Here is a 19,662-nt window from a genome sequence, read left to right as displayed (position 1 = left end):
ACCCGCACGGGTTCAGACGCGGGGCCGCTGAAGTGTGGATTTGTTGTCGGTCAACACCGTAAACGTGTTTTCTCTTCCTTGTGATTTTCTTGATGATGTTCCCCTTTCTGTGGCTCATGTCACTGTGAAAGGGCACACGGGGCACACCCAGCAGGCGGCGACCGACTGCTCAGGCGCTCAAAGGCTTCAGGCAGCCGTAAGCTATTAGTTAGGTTTTCGGGGGTCCAAGTCCCACATGGAACTCCTTCCTCTCTCTGTCCCCCAGGGGGTGTCTGTCCTGGAGAAAGCTCTGGGACGCGGCAGCCGTGGGTCAGTGACGGCGGGTGGTTCCGGTCCAGCCTCTCACCCTCGCCAGCCGCACGGGGTCCCGCCGGAGGTCCACGGGTCTGTGCGTACGGGGTGTGTGTCGGGTGCTGTTGTCTCAGGGACACGCGGATTTGTCATGTAGCGAGGCAGAGAACATGGCATTCGGCCAATTCTTCCTCCACACCCGTTTCCCAGCCCCCTTGAAATCCGACGGGCTCTGGGGTTCCCTCTGACCAGCAAGTGGGAAAGGGTCCCATGTCCTTTCCAGGCCTTTGACTCTACAGCTGTGCGGCCCTCGCCAGGGGGACCCAGAGGGCTCCTGCCGTCAGAGCTACAAGGTGACGAGGTGTCCGTCCGTCAGTGTGGGGCCGGAGGGACTGCGCGGAGCCATGTACGCCACGCAGTGTGAGCGAGAGTAACCACGTTGCCGCAGAGATTTGGGGGTTGTTTGTTGCAGCAGCGAAGCACACCTATCCTGACTAATACACATGGTAACTTCTTATGAAAAGGAACAGGAACAGACTTAGAGCAGAAAGAGTAGGTGAGTAACCGGAACGTTGGTGTGAGACATGGCAAATATCGTGAGGCTGGTCTGAAAAGACCCTAACGTTGAGAAAGGCAGGAGTGATGAAATGTAGCACCTTCCGGGATGCGGGGAAGATGGACACGTGTTCACACAAACACCCCCCAAAGCAATGGCGGCCGACGTCCCGGGGACCACAGGAAGGACCCAGGACGCAGCCAGCCGGACACGGGAGCGCCCGCAACCACACGCGTCTTACCATGGCCAAGGGGACGATGCCAACCAGGTCCTTCTGGCTGATGAAGATCTCAGACACAGCGATGTCTGTGGTCCCCTTCCGCGGGTATTCCACCTGCCAGGTGATGGGCTGCGTCCCCGACAGACTGCTGAAGCTGGTGACCTCGAAGCTCATCTGCACGACCTCGCTGAACGAACCGCTGCTTCTGCGGCAGAACCAGAGAAAAGAGCGCTCAGCGGACCCGTCGGGGGCACGCCGCTCTCGCCCTCTGGCCCTCCTGGTCACCCTTGCGACTGGAACAGAGGGACAAACAGCACACCTTTCAGGCATCATACCTGCGACGTGGTGCCGACTACAAGTCAGGGACCCGGGCAGCTGGGAGGCAGCCACACTCACAGATTAAGGATCTGGGCAAGGAGTCTTCAACGTGGAACACTAACCAGTGTATGTATTGACGGATCTCTCTGTCTCTCTCTCTTTTTTTTTATCCTCACCCGAGGATATTTTTCCACTTTTTGTACAGATAGAGTGGGAGGGAGAGAGGAAGAGAGAGAGAGAGAGAAACATCGACGTGAAAGGGACACATCGAGTGGCTGCCACCCGCACGACCAACCAGGGCTGGGGACAAACTGCAACCGAAGTACGTGCCCTTAGTGGGAACCGAACCCGGGTCTCTCCAGACCGCAGGCCGACGCTCTAACCGCTGAACCAAACTGGCCAGGGCTCTCTCTCTTTTTTTTTAAAGATTTTAAAAAATTTTCAGATAGAGCAGGAGAGAGAGAAAGAGAGGGAGAAACATTGATGTGAGAGAGACAGATTGATTAGTTGCCTCCCATACAACCCCAACCAGGGCCTGGGTACGGCAGCATAGTCAGCTTGGGGGACCAGGGGCACGGAGGGGCCCCCCACTGCCCAGCCCCCAGGGCCTGTGTGCACAGGAAAGTGCAATTTTCACTGGGTCCCGAGGCAGCCTCCTCAGGCGGACGAGTGAGGGAACTCAGCCCCTGGCCTGGCCGCGGTCTCCTGCCAGGCAGAGAGGGGGCGGGCAGCAGAGATGTCAGAGGCTGCCGCCCAGAGACCAGGTGGACACAGGCCACCTCCTGAAGTCAGCGGCAAACAGGGGCCACGCCCAACACGAGCTGGCGCCGGACATCCCTGTGGGTGACGCCATGAGAGTCTCAGACGTCAGGCGTCCCCAGTGCCATCAGGGCCCTCCCCGCCTGGGTCACCCGGAGGCAAGCCGGGCAGAGCCACACACAGGAAGGCAACCGCGCTCCAGCCCAAGGCCTCCGACCCTGGCGTCGAGGTGGCCTGACGTCGCTGCCCGGAGGTGGACGACAGATCAAGGAATTGTGTGTGTCAGGTGTGCGCACGGGGCTTGCTGGCGGGATGGACACCCACCCTGCTTCTCAGCGGACGTGGACTGAGGCTAACGTTTCTCGAGTGACCTCTCTGAGCCTGACAACACCGGGTCCCACCTCCAGAAAGGTGCTATTTTCTCCGCCACATTCCCCTCCGACCGCCTGAGTGTGGTGGAGATGCCACGCTTCCCCGACCTCCGCCTCTGAACTCGCTGTCCCCAGACCCCCTGGGCTCGCTGCAGCGCCCGGTATCCAGGCTCGCCCGCCCGCGTTATCGGCAGCACACACGGTGGGCTCCGCATTGACACGCGCTGGGCTCACGGCCTGCCTCCCCCCCAAAGCGAGCTCCCCGGGAGCGAAGACATCCTTCCGCCCAGCAGTCTGCCCTTCGATGCGTCACAGGCTGAACTGGAGGATGCACTCCATAGACATTTGTGGGATGAATGATGAATGGGAGCTGGCTTGCTCCGGCCGTTCCCTGGCAGACACGTGTTTCTTCCCTTCCACCAGGTGAATATTCATTTCCGCGGAAGGAGGGGGGTCCGGACCCCGCGGAGGGGGGCGAGAGCACCCTCTGAAGCTATCAGCCTTCCCAGAGGGTTGAACTCCGTCCAAGAGAAGCGCGGGGAGCGGAGCCCACTGGAGACCTTCCAGCAAAGACACGCTCCGAGCCCACGGCTGAGACTTCTGCCTGTCGCAGGGGCTCCAAACTCGCGGTGGGACGGGGGCCCACCGTGCCAGGAAGTACATGACGGACAGGCTGCATTAGCCATGCGAAGGGCTTCGCTGACATTCGTGTTCCTGACCGATGGGCGGAGGGTCCCTGGGGCACCCGCCGCGGAGACCGCAGACTGGAGGGCGGAAGGGAAATTCGTCGTCTCACAGGGACGCTGTGCTGGCTCAGGACCCAGGCCTTGGCCCAGCCACTCATCTGTCAAGGTCGAGTGTGACCGAGCCCCGGTCCCTGCCGGCCTGTCATCGAGCAGCCCAGAAGGGGGCGCCCCACGGTCCACCGGGGGCTGCAGGCGGCAGCGAGGTCCCGGCTACACTTACTATCACCCTGTTCTGTGTATTTCTGTGGCTCCCGGCCCCTCCCAAGTCCATCCTGCGGCCTCTTCCGGTCCTGTGACCTCCGCCTCTGGGTCACACGTTGTCTTCGCTCAAGCTGCCCAGACTCGGTTGCTCTTGCTTTGCAACCAACAGGGCTGGGAGACACAGCTGGCTTCCCCTTGCCCCTCCCGCCCTCGGTCTCCTCGTTTATAAGAGGGGGACGTGGACCCAGGACGAGGCCATCTCGGTGCCGCGCTGTCCACTCTGGACACAGGGGCGCTGACCCCGCCTCCCTGGAGGAACCTGGACGCCACAGTCGATCCTTCCACTCAAACGCTTCCCCGCGGGCCAACCCCAGGCCGCTGTCCTGCAGGCAGGCGGACGCTCGAACCCACGCCTCCCCCGAGCCCCCCGCAGACCCAGCCGGGGCACCGGCGTCAGGGAGCACGCAGCGGTGGGAACTGTTTCCCCGCCCTGCTCCCAGGACCGCTGTGGACCCCCGCGGACCACGTCCCCCCACCGAGGGAGGAGCGCGGGCTGGCCAGCTGCCCTCGCCGCCCCCCGCGGAGTCTGGTCTCCCCGGAGCGGCCGCGATGGGGAGCGGGGACACTTTTCCCATCGAAGGCACCGAAGCCATGACGATTTAGCTGAGGCCGTCCGAGGGGCCCTCCAGTTCAGAAACAGTCATTTTTCAGTGTCCGGCAAGCTGCCCAGAGCCAGAGTGAAGATGCCGGAATGAACGGGGCCCGTGGGGGAATCAGTGTGAGGGCTGAACCCCACCTTCCAGGAAACTCTTAGGTGGGCCCCCCGGACCCCGGGCTGGGGCGGGGGGGCTGGAGATGCTGTGCTCCCTAGAAACGGACACCCCGCCTTGTTAAGACAGTCCCAGGGCCTTCGCGGGTTGTTGGGGTTCAGAGGGCCATGCCGGCGGGGAGGGACGGCTCTGAGCCCCTCAGGGTGGCGCTCGGGCCTCTGCCTCTGCCTTTGCCCGGCGCCCAAAGAGCCTATTTGTCATGGCGCCTCCTGTGGTCCTTGCACGTTGGGGACGGGACGGGGTGGGGAGACTAAGGTCCGCTGGTGATGGTGACAGTGAAACACGGAGCCTGTGACCGGCTCTGGGCCCCTGTGCAGAGACAGTGGCTGAAACATAACCTCGCAGGTACGTGTCCGTGCACCCGGCCTCCCGAGCTGGGGGGACCCCGCTGGGCATGTGGGCAGAACCGAGCGGGCGTCTCGGCGCTAATCCCGCTAAACGAGGACACTCGGGCCCCAGAGCGGTGCCGCAGGGGCCTGGAGAGGGAGGAGGAGCCTCCCTTGGCCTGATTTCTCTGTCCACACGTTTCCTCAATGGGGGGCTCAGAGGAGCCTCATTTGGGGGAACCATCAGGAGGCCCGTCTCCGTCCCTGGCCCCAGGCTCCACGCACAGCCCAGCACTCTCTCCACCGCACAGGGGCCTGCGGGAGACTCTGCAGAGAGGATGTTCAAGGCCCCGGGCAGGTTTGCAGCAAACACCTGAATAGGGAGGAGTCTTCAGCACTGTCCACGGTGCTGGGTTTTTTGTTTTTTTTTTTTTTTAATCCTCACCCGAGGATAGAGCGGGAGGGAGAGAGAGGAAGAGAGAGGGAGAGAAACATCAATGTGAAGGGACACATCGAGTGGCAACCAGGGCCGGGGACAAACTGCAACCGAGGTACGTGCCCTTAGCGGGAACCGAACCCAGGTCTCGCTGTACCGCAGGCCGACGCTCCAACCGCTGAGCCAAACCGGCCAGGGCATCCACGGTGCTGGGGACCTGCGCTGAGTGCGGGGGAGACGGAGCCTGGGTTCATGGGGGGGAGACGGAGCCTGGGTTCATGGGGGGGAGACGAAGCCTGGGGTCATGGGGAGGAGACGGAGCCTGGGTTCATGGCGGGAGACGGAGCCTGGGTTCATGGGGGGAGACGGAGCCTGGGTTCATGGCGCGGGCGCCGTCCTGGGGGCTTACCGACCGGTGCTCCTGGAATCCTGCCTGGACCCCCAGCACGACGCTCGGAACTGGGCGCATGAACTGGACTTGACCCCAGCTCTGCTCCGCCCGGTCCCTACGTGGGCGGCAGGCGCGTCCAGGTGGAGACCCGAGTCCCATTGGACCATGTGCTGCTGTCTCCGCGCTGAGGTCTGCGAGGTGACAGTGACATGAGCACGTCCCTCAAGGCACTGGCTCGAAAATGAAAAGCTGCAGGCCTCCAGCTAGAGAGCAGAGAGCTTCCTCTCGGCTGGATCTGAAGAGGGGGGAACAAGGACAGGAGAGGGAGAAAGAGGGAGACGGGGTGGGGACAGAGAGGAGGGGACAGAGAGAGACAGAGAGGGAGACAGAGGGGGGGACAGAGAGAGAGAGACAGAGGGAGAGGGAGAGGGAGATGGAGGGAGGGAGACAGAGACAGAGAAAGAGGAGGAGCTTTCTCCCTGCAGGGAAGGGTAAACACGAGAAATTCAGGGGTGTCATGACTGCCATTTCAGCACACCCCACGACAAACCCAGGCTTGTGGCAAAAAGATGCTTGGTCCCCAGAGCTCCCCGAAGGGCCCAGGCCTCTCGATGCCTGATGATGACAAAGGGCACGGCTGGACCCGAATGTCGAACAGCCCCCCAGTAAAAAGGATGGGTGATTTGAGGGGAGGTGGGCACCATGCAAAGAAAATCCCCACAGGTGAGGCCCCGGAGATGCTGCTTTTGTGGGGTACGTGGCCGGTCACTGCTGCTAACACCCACAGCCAGCGCCAGCACCACGAGGGACCTCCTGGGAGCCAGGGGCGCCGAGAAACACCCCCTCACTTCCCCGCCCTCGGAGGCCTGGAGTGTCTGTGACGATTGTCCCGAGTGAGTGAAAAGAGGAGCAGGCACTCGGACTCGGGTCATCAGGTCCCCAGCACTAACTCCCCCAATCCCGTGTGTCTGTGCCCACTGGGGGACAAGCAGCTGCCCAGGACACTCTCAGGGTGCCAAGTTCACGGGTGCCGTGGACAGCCCACGTGGACACGACCGCAGTGTGGTTGCAGAGATGTCCTCAGGACGGCGGGGGAGGAACGCCGGGCTGTCAGCACCGCAGGCTGCTCGGGCCTGTCCCTCCCGCGCACGGTCCCTCCCCCGCACCGCACGCCTCCAGTTACCCCCCTTCCTCTCGCGGTACAGCCCTGCTCATATTTGCCACAATTTCCTTGCCACAAGGGGCATGATTGTTTCTCTTAAAAGAAGGAAAAGGGGGGTAAAACCCAGGAAGATGCAAAGGGACAGTTGCATACATCACTGAGGGACATTTAAGGACAGACAGCATTTGGGTGCTTCTGTTTGCTTATGTAATAGTGGAAAAATACAAGTCCATCCCCTCTCTCCCTGTAGCTAATAATCCTTTTAACCACCACAGAGCGGAATTCTGCTCTTTTAAAGTAGGTCAGAGGTTGCTAAATATACACACGAAACAGGTCTTTAAAGTATACAGTATATAGTCACGTAAACAACGCGTTCATATGCATCTATGCTATGAATTACATACGAGCAGGCATCGTGTGTCTACAACCTACCTGTTCAAGTGCACTGTGCGCCACTTTTGGACACTTAAGAAGACACTTTGTCACGCAGCTCAGGAGGCAACAACATCCGAGCACAACAAAGAAGAATGTGGTGCAACAAAGTTTCTCCCCGACCCCTGCCCCTGCGTTTCTCAAACCCCTCCCATCGGAGGACTTCCCTGAGATCTGCTACCTGTTTACAAACATGTTCCTTTTAGTCTGGACTGCGGTAAACGCCCCGTGATCTCAAAGTGTCCGTCTCAACCTCAGGTGCACAGGTCAGGGGTGCTCAGGACGTTCACACCGTCCACCCCCGAACTCCTTAACCGACGGAAACCTGCCCCCTAAACACGAACTCCCCTCCCCCAGTCCGGGCCCCAGCTCCCTGTCCTGCAGCAGCCCCCGGGGCGCGGACATGGGGCCCCGTCGTGTCCACCCCGTCCCGCTGAGCGCCTGGCCTCGGGCTCATCCATGAAGTTGGGAGCAGAAGCGCCTCTTCCTGTTTCACCCTCAAGTACCAGCGCCACCCGCCCTGCAGGCGCCCGGCATCTTTTTATTTTCCACTTGGCAATATTTCTTAGGGAACGTTCCAGATCAGAGGGTACAGCTATAACTCATTTTAAGTGGCTCTATACTATTCCATTTAATGGAAGTGCCGGCGTTCCCTGACTAGTTGTTTCTAGTCCGTTACAGGCGCCGTCATGATAAACAGCTGCGCAGACAGACTGCGGCTACCTTGTCACAAGGGGACCTGTGGGGCCGTAGGTTTGGAGCATCTACAGTGTCCTGTCCTTGAACCAGCGGCCGGAGAGATGGCCTCAGACGGCAACATCGGAAGGGATACCCTAGAATAAGCGTCCCCCTCGTCCGTGCTTATTTGGCTTCAAGAACTCAGGGTCCAAAGAGTGGCCACAGTCTGTCCCCGCTGCAGACGTGGCCACGGCTGGCGGGTTGCTCGTGCTGCAGCCCCAGTGGCCGGCCGCCCTCCCGTCGAGGCTGGTCCTGTGATGGGTTTGCAGAAGAGAGTGACAGAAACGGCCTTGATGGTGTGACAGCCCCATCATTCCAGGTATTTATTCCCAAACCCACTGAGTTGTACACATTAAATATGTATAGATTGTCCCTGGTACTCGCACCTCCGTAACGTGGTTAAAAAAATCGAGGTGCGGAGACGGCTCTTTGCGCTCGGAGCAGAGCCAGCCTCCCACCACCCCGAGACCCCGGGGACAAGTGCTGCCTGGCTGGGGGTGGGCGGCCAGAGAGGAAGGAGGCCCCGGCTTCGCCCACGCTGGGCACCTCGGACCTTTCAGACCAGTCACCGGAGCATCACGAGCGGCTCCACCGAGATGCAGATGCGTCCCAAGCAGTACAAAAGCAGTTGTTGAAAACCACATTCTGCCTCTTTCTCCGAAGAAACCCCAAAACACCGATTCGAAAGAACAGATGCACCCCCGTTCACTGCAGTGTCATGCACGACAGCCAGCGGGGCAGCCCGGGTGGCCGGCCACGAGCGGCTGGACACAGAAGTGGTCTCGCACACAATGCCACAGGACTCGGCCACGGAAAGGAACGAAACCTTGCCGCTGGCGACAGCACAGACGGGCCCACGGGGTGTCCTGCCGCGTGAAGTAAGTCAGACAGAAAGACAAGCCCCGTATGATTCCACTTCGACGTGGCATCTAACGAACCAAATGAATAAATGTACAAACAAAACAGAAACCGATTCCTAGACACAGAACAGACGAGTGGTTGTCAGAGGGGAGGGGACTAGAGGTACCGAGGGGCCGGTACAGAACAGTCACGGCGTGTGACGTGCCGCACAGGGAATATGTCGACCACGTTGCCTGACTGTGCACAGGGCCAGGGGGGTACTAGGCTTACGGGGGGGTCACTTTGTAAGCTACATAAGTGTCTAAGCACTAAGCTGCCCACCTGAAACTAATATAGAATAATGTTGAATGCCAACTGTAATTGAAAAATTTTTAAAAAAAGAAATTGACCTTTCGGGTTGCTTGTTACCTAGCAATAGTTACATCACAAATCATCCAAAACGCAGCGTATTACGTCGAAGAGGAAAACAACCGTGGCCCCCAGCAGAGCCCTCATTCGGGGGGAGGGAGACCCCGGACACAAACGCTTAGGCTGGGATGTGTGAAGGCCAAGAGCGCGTGGAAAGCGTTAAGGTTCAAGAAGGGACGTGACTCACTTCACCCGTCGGTGGGATTCCCGGAGGGCCTCCTGGAGGTGGTGGCATTCATTCTGGGCTTTGGTGATACTGCATCTCTCCGGCACGAAGCTCCAGAGAGTTCCTCGTTCCTTCATGATGGTCCATGCTTCCGGGGACTCCTTCCTACGGAGTCCGACCGAGGTTGGGAGGCTTGCTCTGAATCTGCGGAGGTGGGGTGGCCCTGGACCCGAGGAGAAAGTGATGTGAGCAGTCCCCCCAGCACCCACACTTCCAGCTCAGTCCACGCAGTGCAGCCGTCCCTCGGAGCTTGGAAGTAAGACACAGCGTGTGAGCGGGACTGGCGTCCACCCCACACGGGCTGCCCGGGCTGCGTGGCCAGCAGGACGCGTGATTTCCTTCTGCTTCTCTTCCGGCGGAAAACGCAGTTAGGTCTTCAGTCCTCTTCTGTGGCTTCGAGACACCTCCTGAGCCATTCAGCGTGGACGCCCGGAGACGCCTCCATCACCTTTCCTTTGTGGGGAAGGGAACAGTGGGCAGGTGGCATTTCAATGCGCTTCCTTCAGGCGGGGTTCTGGGGGTGCAGGTTAACCATGTGACAGGGAACAGAGGCCAGGTTCCCTCCCTGTGCTAAGCTCCGGCCGCTCGGGCTGCTGACAGCCGGCTCCGTGTCCCCAATCTTCCCCGAGGCCCCGGGGACAGGACCCAGCCGCCTGGGGACATTCCACAGGCTACCGCTTTGGACAGAAAACGCCGGCATTTGGAGAACTGTTTTCCTTCCGCGCTCAGCTCAAAATTCTCCTTTTGGGGGATGCTTTTCAAAAACTCCCCTACTTCCTGCAGAAGGGACCTAGCGTCTCATTATGGGAATCTTTCTCCCGCTGTGCGACTTGTCCTTTTCATTTTCAAAAGCGGCGTATTTACGTGTAGGAGGCACCGGGCACGCCGGCGCGGCACGCCTGTCAGCCGGGACCTTGCCGGGCGTGGGCCGCACGCGGACGCCGGGGCGTCTGGAAGCCAGCGGCGGACGCAGCAGCACAACCCGCGCACGGGAGGCAGGTTTTCCTCCTGCGAACGCCCCCACCTGGACATGCCGGTGCCTCTGGGGGTTTTCTGTAACCACAGGAACCGGTGCCTCACGGGCATTGGACGCTTACGCCTTGAATAGAAAATTCCAGAGCGTTTTCCGAAGAATCTGCACCAACTTTCCGTCCCACGCGTGTGCTCACGTCCCTTTCCCAGATTGGTGGAGTGTTTTTCCTTAAGTTACCTGGCAACTTTTATTTCCTCTTCGGCAAATATCCCGCATGCAGTCTTAGCTGCTTTTCCACTGGGTGGATTCTCCCGTATTCTCCATACGGCCCTGGGCCTGGCACACGGGCTGAAGGTGTGGTATGTCTGTGTCTCCAGGGAGCCCCGTGCCGTTGACCCTGTGCCCCGTCACCTCGCTCCCTGCTGGCCACGAGGTCAGCTGTTCGCCGAGAGAGTGCGGGGCGATGGGGAGTCCAGGCCACTCTCTTGGGTCTGAAAACTGGACCGAGCCGCATCCCACACCGGTCAGCCCACAGCTCCACTCTCCACGGCACCAAGCCCTCGGCCCTCCGGGCGCCGGGCGCCTCTCCAGGGGCCGTGAATTCAACTCAGCTTTCTCCGCTCCCTGCAAACTTCTTCCTTCCTGACCCGGCACCGCTCGGACCGCCCAAAGCGGAGCCCTGGAGCTCACGCCGGAAGCAGACGAGCAGTTGGGACGGTTGACATCAGCCACCGGGCTCGAACCCACTGGGCTGGGTCCCAGCTGCACCTCACATCCTGGCTGGGTGCCCGGCACGGTGAGGGCCAGAGAGAGGCTCAGAGTCTTCTCACCGCTGGGAGGAGACCATGCTCTTCGAGAGAAAGTGCGCCCTGAAATACGGCCAACCCCACAGGGGCCATGGGCCCTCCCGCACGGGTGGGAGCAGAGGTCGGCAAGGGCCTCAGCGCCTCCCACCGCATCTGTGGGCACCGTGGGCACCCGAGAGGACTGTCATCCGCGCCCTGCCCCGGTATTTGCACAGCAGGGCCGTTCAACACTGTTCAGTGATACGCTGACACAATGATTGATGCGCCCTTAATGGAAGACCTGGGAGAGCATCCGACCTATGCACCTGGGCGTCTGTCTGACGGGCGGGCGAAGCTGGGCTGCGAGATATGCCGGGAGGGTCCCCGGGCGAGCGGCATCCCGCAGCCCCCAGGGGCAGAGGCCCAGTGTCCCGCCCGCACGTCTGCCCGTGGGCTCAGGGTCCCCCAGCAGCCTTTCCTGGTTCCCTGGCTTCCTGCTCGGTAACACCAGGGTCCGCCGCAGGGTTCCGCCGCAGGGTCCTGCCGCAGGGTCCCGCCGCAGGGTCCCGCCGCAGGGTCCCGCCGCAGGGTCCCGCCGCAGGGTCCCGCCGCAGGGACTTGGGGAAGCGAAATGAATTTTTGGAAGGCAGGGGCGGTACCAATAATCCCCGAAAAATAAAAATCCTGTCGTTTCTGTTTGGAGTAATGCTTTTTAGGATATGCTTGCTTGTCTAATAGCTGCCTTGATGATTTAAAAAAATGTAAACTAGGAGGAAGGGACCTCTTCGGGAACGAGCTGCACCGATCATTCATCATCGGCTAAGAAGGAGGCTGTGAGGGTGGGGATGGCTTTGGACCGAGAGGCGAGAGGGGGTGCTCGCTGGCGGGCACCCCGGAAGGAGCCAGGCCAGAGTGGGCACTGAGGAGTCTGAGAGGGGGGAGTTGGACGGTGAGAGTTCAAGACCCGCCATCTGCTGGCCCAGCCTTGCCCGCGTGCGGGGGGCGAGCTGAAGCGAGGTGGACCGTCTGTTGGGAGGCAGCAGGGAGCAGCCTCGGGCTCCCAGGCATGACCTACATTGTCATCTCAGATGCACTTTCTGTTCCTACAGAGACAAGGGTCCCGACAAAAGCTCTCCCTGCGCCTTCAGGGAGGAGAAGGTCTTTTAGCATCACAGGGCTGGGGGGGAGCAGGCCCCCCGCCAAGAACCTGACTGCTGCTATTGTCACGTTTGCTCTGATGCGTGACAACTGGGTTTCTCATGTGTAGGAATGAGATAAAGTTCCCGCCTGAAATGATGAGTCAACTTCAACATACGATACTAAGTCGTCGGAGGACGTACGTCCTGTGGACGCCACGGAGTCATGGGTGGTGTCCCCGGTCAGCAGTAAGGAAGGCTTCTCACAGGCCGTGGGGGTGGGACCCAGGGGCCACTGGCTGCTCTGTGACCTCGCGCGGGATCCCAGGCCTTGGCTGGACCGGTAGCCATGTCTGGAGGGCGAGGCCAGGGCGGAGGCGGGCAGGTGCCCACACGATGGGTCTGTAGGACGTTTCCCAGGCTGGAGGACGGCTCCTCAGGGCCTCGGTGTCTTATCTCCCAGGAACACAGCTTTGGTGCCCAGGAGACACAGGAGGGAGGTGCCGCTGCTCCGGGAGGGTGTGCCTTCCTGTCTCCCGAACTCTCCGGGGCCACAACCTTGGGGTATAAACAGCGGTGCAGCCCGAATCGAAATTTGCCAGTTTTTTCTCCCCACCCTGACAAGAGGCCGTAAAGAACGGGATGAAGAACATAGATCCATGCAGATGACTGAATAAAGAAGATGTCCTGTCTACAGTGGAATATTATGTAGCCACAAAAAGGAGGAAATCCTGCCATTTGTCACAGTGTGGATGAACCTGGGGGATATGATACTAAACGAAACAAGCGAGATGGAGATAGGCAGATATACCGTCTGGTATCACTTATGTGTAAAATCCTTAAGAAAAAGGCGAACTCATCGGAACAGAGAGTAGGCTGGGACTGCAAGGGGGCTGGTGGGGCGTGGGGTGCTGCCCCAAGGGCACAGCTGTCTGGTTCTGTGGGTGAGTTTTGAGGACGTCGTACAGTAGGTGGCTACAGTTAATAATACTGTCTTGCACAACTGAAATTTGCTGAGTAGACTGTAAGTGTTCACACACACAAAGGTAACTGTGAGGAGGTGATGGCCGAGTTAATGATTTCATTGTAGCAATCATTTCGCAACATATACATGTATCAAATCATCATGTCGTATACTTTACATACATTCAATGTGATCTGAAATTTTGTGTCAACAAAGCTGGGAGAAAGGGGCACAGATCCCTGTGGTCTGTCCATACAGTGGAATATTACTCAGCCATGAAAAGGAATGAGACACTGATTCACACTATGATGTGGATGAACCTTGAAAATATGATGCCCGGTGAAAGAAGCCAGACACAAAAAGCCACAATCCCATTGATTGGAAACGCCCAGAACGGGCAAAGCCTACAGACAGGAAGCAGGTCAGTGGTTGCCTAGGCTGGGGGGAGGAGACAGAAGGCTGGCTAGGGGTATCCTTTCGGGGTGATGACAATGTTCTACAATTGGGTAATGGTGAGGGTTGCACAGGACTCTCATGTACCAAAACAATTCTACCCTTTAAAAGGGGGGGGGACTCATGGCATGTGAATTACATCTCAATAAAAAACTACGGGAAACAAAGGCATGAGAGAGGTTAATTTTTAGAGCACCTGCAGAGGGCCCTGAAAAGCATCGCCCCGGCACAACAAAACCCTATCCCACCGTCACCATCACACTCACAACCACAGCCACAAACACTCCGATCCAGGAATCGGGTGACGGGGGTTGGGACCCTGCAGCCTACCAAGTGGTCATGGGCAGGCTGCTCAGGGCCCACTGTGCCCAGCAGGGATAACTGTGAGGATCCACGTGGCAGTGAGGGGTGCCAAGTGCTTAGGGAAATTTCCAGCAAGTAGAAAGGGTACCACATTGTGCGTGACTGGCACTGCCAGAGAGAACGTGCTGAGTGCCCCTCGCCCATCACTGGCCCACCTTACGGGGCAGAGGCCGGTCTCAGCTGAGAGACAAGGACTCAGAGGACCCCTGACCCAGGAGAACGTGCCACCAAGGAGCTGTGTTAACTCACCGAGAACCCAGCACTGCGCTCACGGCCCTGAGCCCTTTCCCCATTCAGTGGGGTAGTCTTCACCCCAATATTTCAGTGTTCCAGGAGAGGGCCTCCGACCCCACCCTTGTAGACACTGGGGCTCCCTGAATCTGTAGGGCGGGTCCCGACCCTGAATGACAGTGAGGGGCACGTGAAGGAAGTTTCCAGTCTCTGAGAATGTGGTGGTCACGTGGTACCAGGAACTAGGGCAGACGGACATGGGCCCAGGGCTACTGGGTGTCTCCGGAGGAAAGTTGTGCATCAATTTTATGTATTTATCTTTTTAAAAAATGTTTTTTCTTTATTGATTTTTTTAGAGAGAGAGGAAGGGAGAGAGGGAGAGAAATAGAAACATTCATGAGAGAGAACAGCAATTGGCCGCCTCCTGCATGCCCCCCCACTGGGGATTTGGCTCACAACCTGGGCGTGTCCCTGACCGGGAATTGAGCCAGCGACCTCTTGGTGCAGGGTCGACCCCAACCACTGAGCCACACGGGCTGGATGTTGTGCATTGATTTTAGAGAGAGGAAGGGAGAGAGAGGGAGACACAGAGACAGAGAGAGCATCCTTCCAAAAGAAAAATAAACAGCCCGGCTGGTGTGGCTCAGTGGTTGAGCGTCGACCCTGCACCAAGAGGTCGCCGGTTCGATTCCCGGTCAGGGCACATGTCCAGGTTGCGGGCCGGATCCCCTGTGGGGGGCGTGCAGGAGGCGGCCAGTCCATGTTCTCCCTCATCAATGTTTTTTTTGTTTGTTTTTTTTTGTTTGTTTGTTTTTTTATCCTCACCCGAGGACATTTTTCCATTTTTTGTTCAGGTAGAGTGGGAGGGAGAGAGAGAGAGAAACACCGATGTGAAAGGGACACATCGAGTGGCTGCCACCCGCACAACCGACCAGGGCCGGGGACAAACTGCAACCGAGGTACGCACCCTTAGCGGTCACCGAACCTGGGTCTCTCAGGACCGCAGGCCGACGCTCTAACCGCTGAGCCAAACCGGCCAGGGCCTCATCAATGTTTCTATCTCCCTCTCCCTTCCTCTCTCTCTAAAATCAATAAAGAAAAAATTTTTAAGCAAAATAAACAACAGAAAAAAAAGAAAAAGGAAAAAACAAACAAAAGACAAAAAAAATTAAAATAAAGAAGGAACAAAAACAAAAATGAAGGAAAACGAAGAAGGAAAAAGAACGCACTGGTCCTGTCGTCCGACCCCACGGTGTTGGCATCCTCACCGTGGCCGCTGTGTTTTGCAGAACATGGTGGCAGATTAACGGCGCCTGACCCTTGTCAGTACACATGCGGATAAATGATGTGTGATTTCTCTCCTCATCCAAGTGAAGAAGCTTTTCACCTACGCATACATTTATTCCGTGGCCTGCACACGTCTCGGCTTGCTGAGTGCTCCTGTGAGTGGTTACAGCATTTCCGGGGCCCTCATCAATCTCGGTTAACGAAAACCTTGATGCAGGCTCATCTGACATTTGTAAGAGAGTCAAGACTTTGCTGGTTTTTTTTTTTTTCTTTTCTAATTTTTTGGAAAATTATCCTGTGACAATGTAAAGGCTAGTCAAAGTTATTACTCCATAAATAATAATAACAACAACGATACTGCAGCATAGGGCCAGGCAGGCTCCAATAAAGGACAAAGTAAGGAAGTGTGTGTGCAAAAGGGAGGGACATGAGAGAGAGAAACTTCCTCTGCTGTCTGTCCCTCATCGCAGCTTACAAGGAAGTTTCTGTTTTCCTGACCGAAAGAGACAGACCTGGCCCGCTGCCATCCTACCTGGAACACAAGGCCGATGCCCGGAGGTGTCGCTGCAATCCTGTGAGAGGAGGAAGGGGCCTGACCAAAGGTTGCGGAGCAAGAAGAGAGAAGGAGCCTGGGTCCCTAATGGTCCCCTGGAGACACTGTACCAGCCCGGCCTCGCTCTGACCTCTGGGCTTCATGCTGGCCAGTGAATGTGTAACGTCGAGGAGGATGCGGCCGGATGCTGGGAGGTCTACCCAATGCGTTTATCAGAGCGGCTCTTCCTGACACACACAGCAAGGCCAGATTTGGGGGGGCCCAGGCACGCGCCCGGGTGTTGTGAATGACCAGACCCCGGACAGCGCGACCGGGGTGGCTGGGCTCCAGCGAAATGTCAGGATGCGTCTTGTGTCTTCCTCAGCGTGACAGTCGTGGTGTGTGTATGTGTGTGTCCACCTCCTCTTTGGTGCTCGACAGCTTTACAGGGTGAAGGCAACCCCAGCGGGACCCTGTCCGGGTCACGAGCTCTCCCGGAGTGCCCCTCCCTGGCCGCGTGGGGTCTCATCTCCCCGCCCCCCCACCTTCACAGCACGGTACAGCGGCCCGCGTGGACCCGAAGAGACGGTGGTGAAGAACGAGATTCCGGGGCTTGGAAACAACTTCGGGGAACCTCGAGTCGGTGTCTGATTCCAGTTAACTTCTCCTCTTTTTGTCTTTCAGGGTTTTGGCACAAGACGCCGGGCAGTCAGGGTTCTATTTGAGGGAGCTGTGTAAGCGATGCTCGTTGGACGGAGACAATGAAAAATTAATCCGAGCCCAGCGCAACCAAGTTTTCACAGGGAAAGGAAAAGGAGCCCTTGAATCTTATCACCCTCAACAGATGTGCGCTGACTGTCCTGATTTCCGTCACCTGTTGGGTCCGCAGCGCCCCCCAGCAGCTCCCAGCCCCTGCTCTGCCTCCGCCTCGCCTGGCTGATACAAAGCCGACGTCGTGGATGGAAATGGAGCGGTGCTCAGATGTCCCCTCCCGCTGGCCCTTCCGGCCTCACTCCTTGGCTCGGGGGTGCTCTGTTCTTTGGAGGTGCACTCTTTTTTTATCCTTATATTTTTTCTATCCTCACCCGAGGACATTTTTCCATATTTTGTTCAGATGGAGTAGGAGGGAGAGAGAGCGAAACATCGATGTGAAAGGGACACATTGAGTGGCTGCCACCCGCACGACCAACCAGGGCCGGGGACAAACTGCAACCGAGGTACGAGCCCTTAGCGGGAACCGAACCCGGGACTCTCTGGACTGCAGGCCGACGCTCTAACCACTGAGCCAAACTGGCCAGGGCTGCATTCTTTTTTAAAAAATTGATGTTTAGAGAGGCGAGGGGGGGGAGGGGGGGCATTGATTTCACTGATTTGTTGGTCTTTTTATTTATTCGCTCATTGGCTGATTTTTATTTGTGCTCTGACCCCAGAGATGGAACCTGCAACCGCGGGGTATCGGGACGACGCTCTAACCAATTCAGCTGCCCGGCCAGGGCACGGTACACGTTCTGTAGAGACACGTGTACCCTTCGTGGAGGTAAGGGCCAGCACTTTCTCTGTTTCCCCCGGGTAAGAGCTCATCGGTGCCTTTACCATCTGTGTGTGTGAGGCTGAAAACCATATTTGGACCTGATTTTTGGTGCGGAGAGGGGTTTGCAGGAGCCGGGCCCCTGAGCCCTCTCTGACCTTGGTTACGAGTCAGTCACCAGTCTACCCCACACCAAGAGGACAGGATGACAGGTGGCCACCACCAGGAGGAGGACACTGGAAGACCATGGCAGATGCTGCTGACCCCAGACTTGAAACCTCAGCTTCCTTAACCACACCACGACCACCGAGGGCCAGACTCTGGGCCCGTGGCAACGTGTTTGCTCTTGAGGGCAGTCTCACGAGGTCGGAAATGCAACCTGTTCTAGAGACAAGGAATCGGAGGCTCAGAGAAGGTAAGTATTTTCTCCAACGTTGCACAGCAAATAAGTAGCGAAGCTGATTTCAAAAGGCAGATCCCTCTCTCTCAACCACTTTGTGATACTGACAGTTTTCCTATAAATGGGACTAATAACACCCATGTCTCAGGGTTATTGTAAGAATCAGAGGTCATCAGAGGGAAATCAGAATTGCTACACAGAGAACAAGCATAGGGCAGCCGCCGGTTGTGAGGGCACAGGGGGGTGGCATCTAGGTTGGCTTCAGGGACTGTAGACATGCCAGGAACCCTCCTAACCGACTCCTTACCAAGGCTGCTGGAGACAATGTCTAATACAGTGTCCTTCAGTGAGCCTTCGCTAAGTAACAGTCACAGCGCTGAGATGGCTACAATTAAACTGCTCTTCGTCCCACCACAGTCCGACCACATCCCCATTTCACAGACAAGAAATCTGAGGCCTCAAGAGTCAACTTTCCAGGATGGCACAGAGGCAGGATCCAGGCACGGCCTTGCTCCAAAGAGCACGTGGCTTGGTGCCAGCCGCAGAGTAGGGGCGAGGCACAGAGGGCTCTGATTTCTATATTGTTGTTGTCATTGTCGCAACTGAACGTTGTTGCTGGAGGCAATGGTGACCTTCAGTCTTCAGCCCCTGTCGCTCTGTCCAGCTCTCACGTGGCCTCCTGGTTCCGGCTCTCAAAACCCTGCCTGGTTCTGCCCTCTGCCTTGAGCCCTCTCCTTCTTGCCAGGGCGATGTCCCACCAGACTGGGCTCCAGGGACCCCGAGACTCGGGCTCTGATGTCTGAGGGCTGAGTATTCTTCCGCGTCAGCGCCCCCTCTCTCTGGTCTCCGCTGGGCCTTGGTTTCCATCCTCCACACACTCGAATATCAGTTCCTGCTTGCGTCAGAGATCACTAGCTGTCCCTGTCCTCCGATACGCCTTCTGGCTTGGGGCCTGACTAATCAGGACGAAAGATGACCCTGCCCAGCTTCCCTTGCAGCTAGGTGTGGCCATGGTGTGCCTTCTGTCCAGGGGATGCAGTGGGAGGGACATGTGAGCTTCTAGGTCCTGCCTTCAGACACAGAGGCTGAACCACCGCTTCCCCCTGGTCCCTCCTTTTGGGCTGGAGTTTATGCTGGTGATGAGCCATCTCGGCCTGTGGCCACCACAGCAGCACCTTCGGGGGGTGGGGTGACAAACTGGAAGGAGTCTGGGCCCCCAGCCTCTGCAGAGCAAACCTGCCTCCCGAACTCAAACATTAAGCCAAACAGAAATCAACTTCTTTCTTGCCGAACCAGTGATTTTCCGGCATGAACAGGAGGGGGGGGGTCCTCTGTCACAGCTGCTGACCCTTGCCTCCAAACCAATGCACACCTGCCCAGCGACCACGTTGTCCCCAGGCAGTGAGTGACCAGCTGATGTCCGTCCGGTGCAGAACCTGGGAGCGAGAGCCTCCGCGGAGGGCCCGCCAAGCGCTCAGGTGACTCGCTCTCATCCTCCACATGAGCCTCCTGCTTCCTCCCACGGTGGCCAATTGCCGGCATGATGGATGGGACATCCTTGCCACTTAGCGTCTCACACAGCGCTGGCGGGCACATGCTGCACGCGAGACGGCCCAGTAAGGAACAATAAGGACCACTTACGAAGAATTAACGCCACTAACGCCACCGGAGCAGGGACAGAGAAGCGGCAGCGGGTTACCGGGAAAGGCGCCGAGAGCGGGCCTGTCCCCAAGTCTCA

The 19,662-nt window shown here is 58.0% G+C and overlaps 1 protein-coding gene across 1 annotated transcript in view; it reads right to left on the bottom strand.

The window, feature by feature from the left end:
* The window catches only part of TMEM132C (transmembrane protein 132C), a 94,286-nt gene that overhangs the window by 29,290 nt on the left and 45,334 nt on the right, over positions 1-19,662 (bottom strand). Inside the window, exon 4 of the mRNA XM_036277305.1 lies at positions 1,089-1,272. Coding sequence (XP_036133198.1) covers positions 1,089-1,272 — 184 coding nt within the window. The remainder of the gene's footprint in view (positions 1-1,088; positions 1,273-19,662) is intronic.

This window comes from Molossus molossus, unplaced genomic scaffold (assembly GCF_014108415.1).
Source record: "Molossus molossus isolate mMolMol1 unplaced genomic scaffold, mMolMol1.p scaffold_m16_p_22, whole genome shotgun sequence".
Classification (NCBI taxonomy): Eukaryota; Metazoa; Chordata; class Mammalia; order Chiroptera; family Molossidae; genus Molossus; species Molossus molossus.
This window is presented reverse-complemented; position numbering and strand designations above follow the sequence as displayed.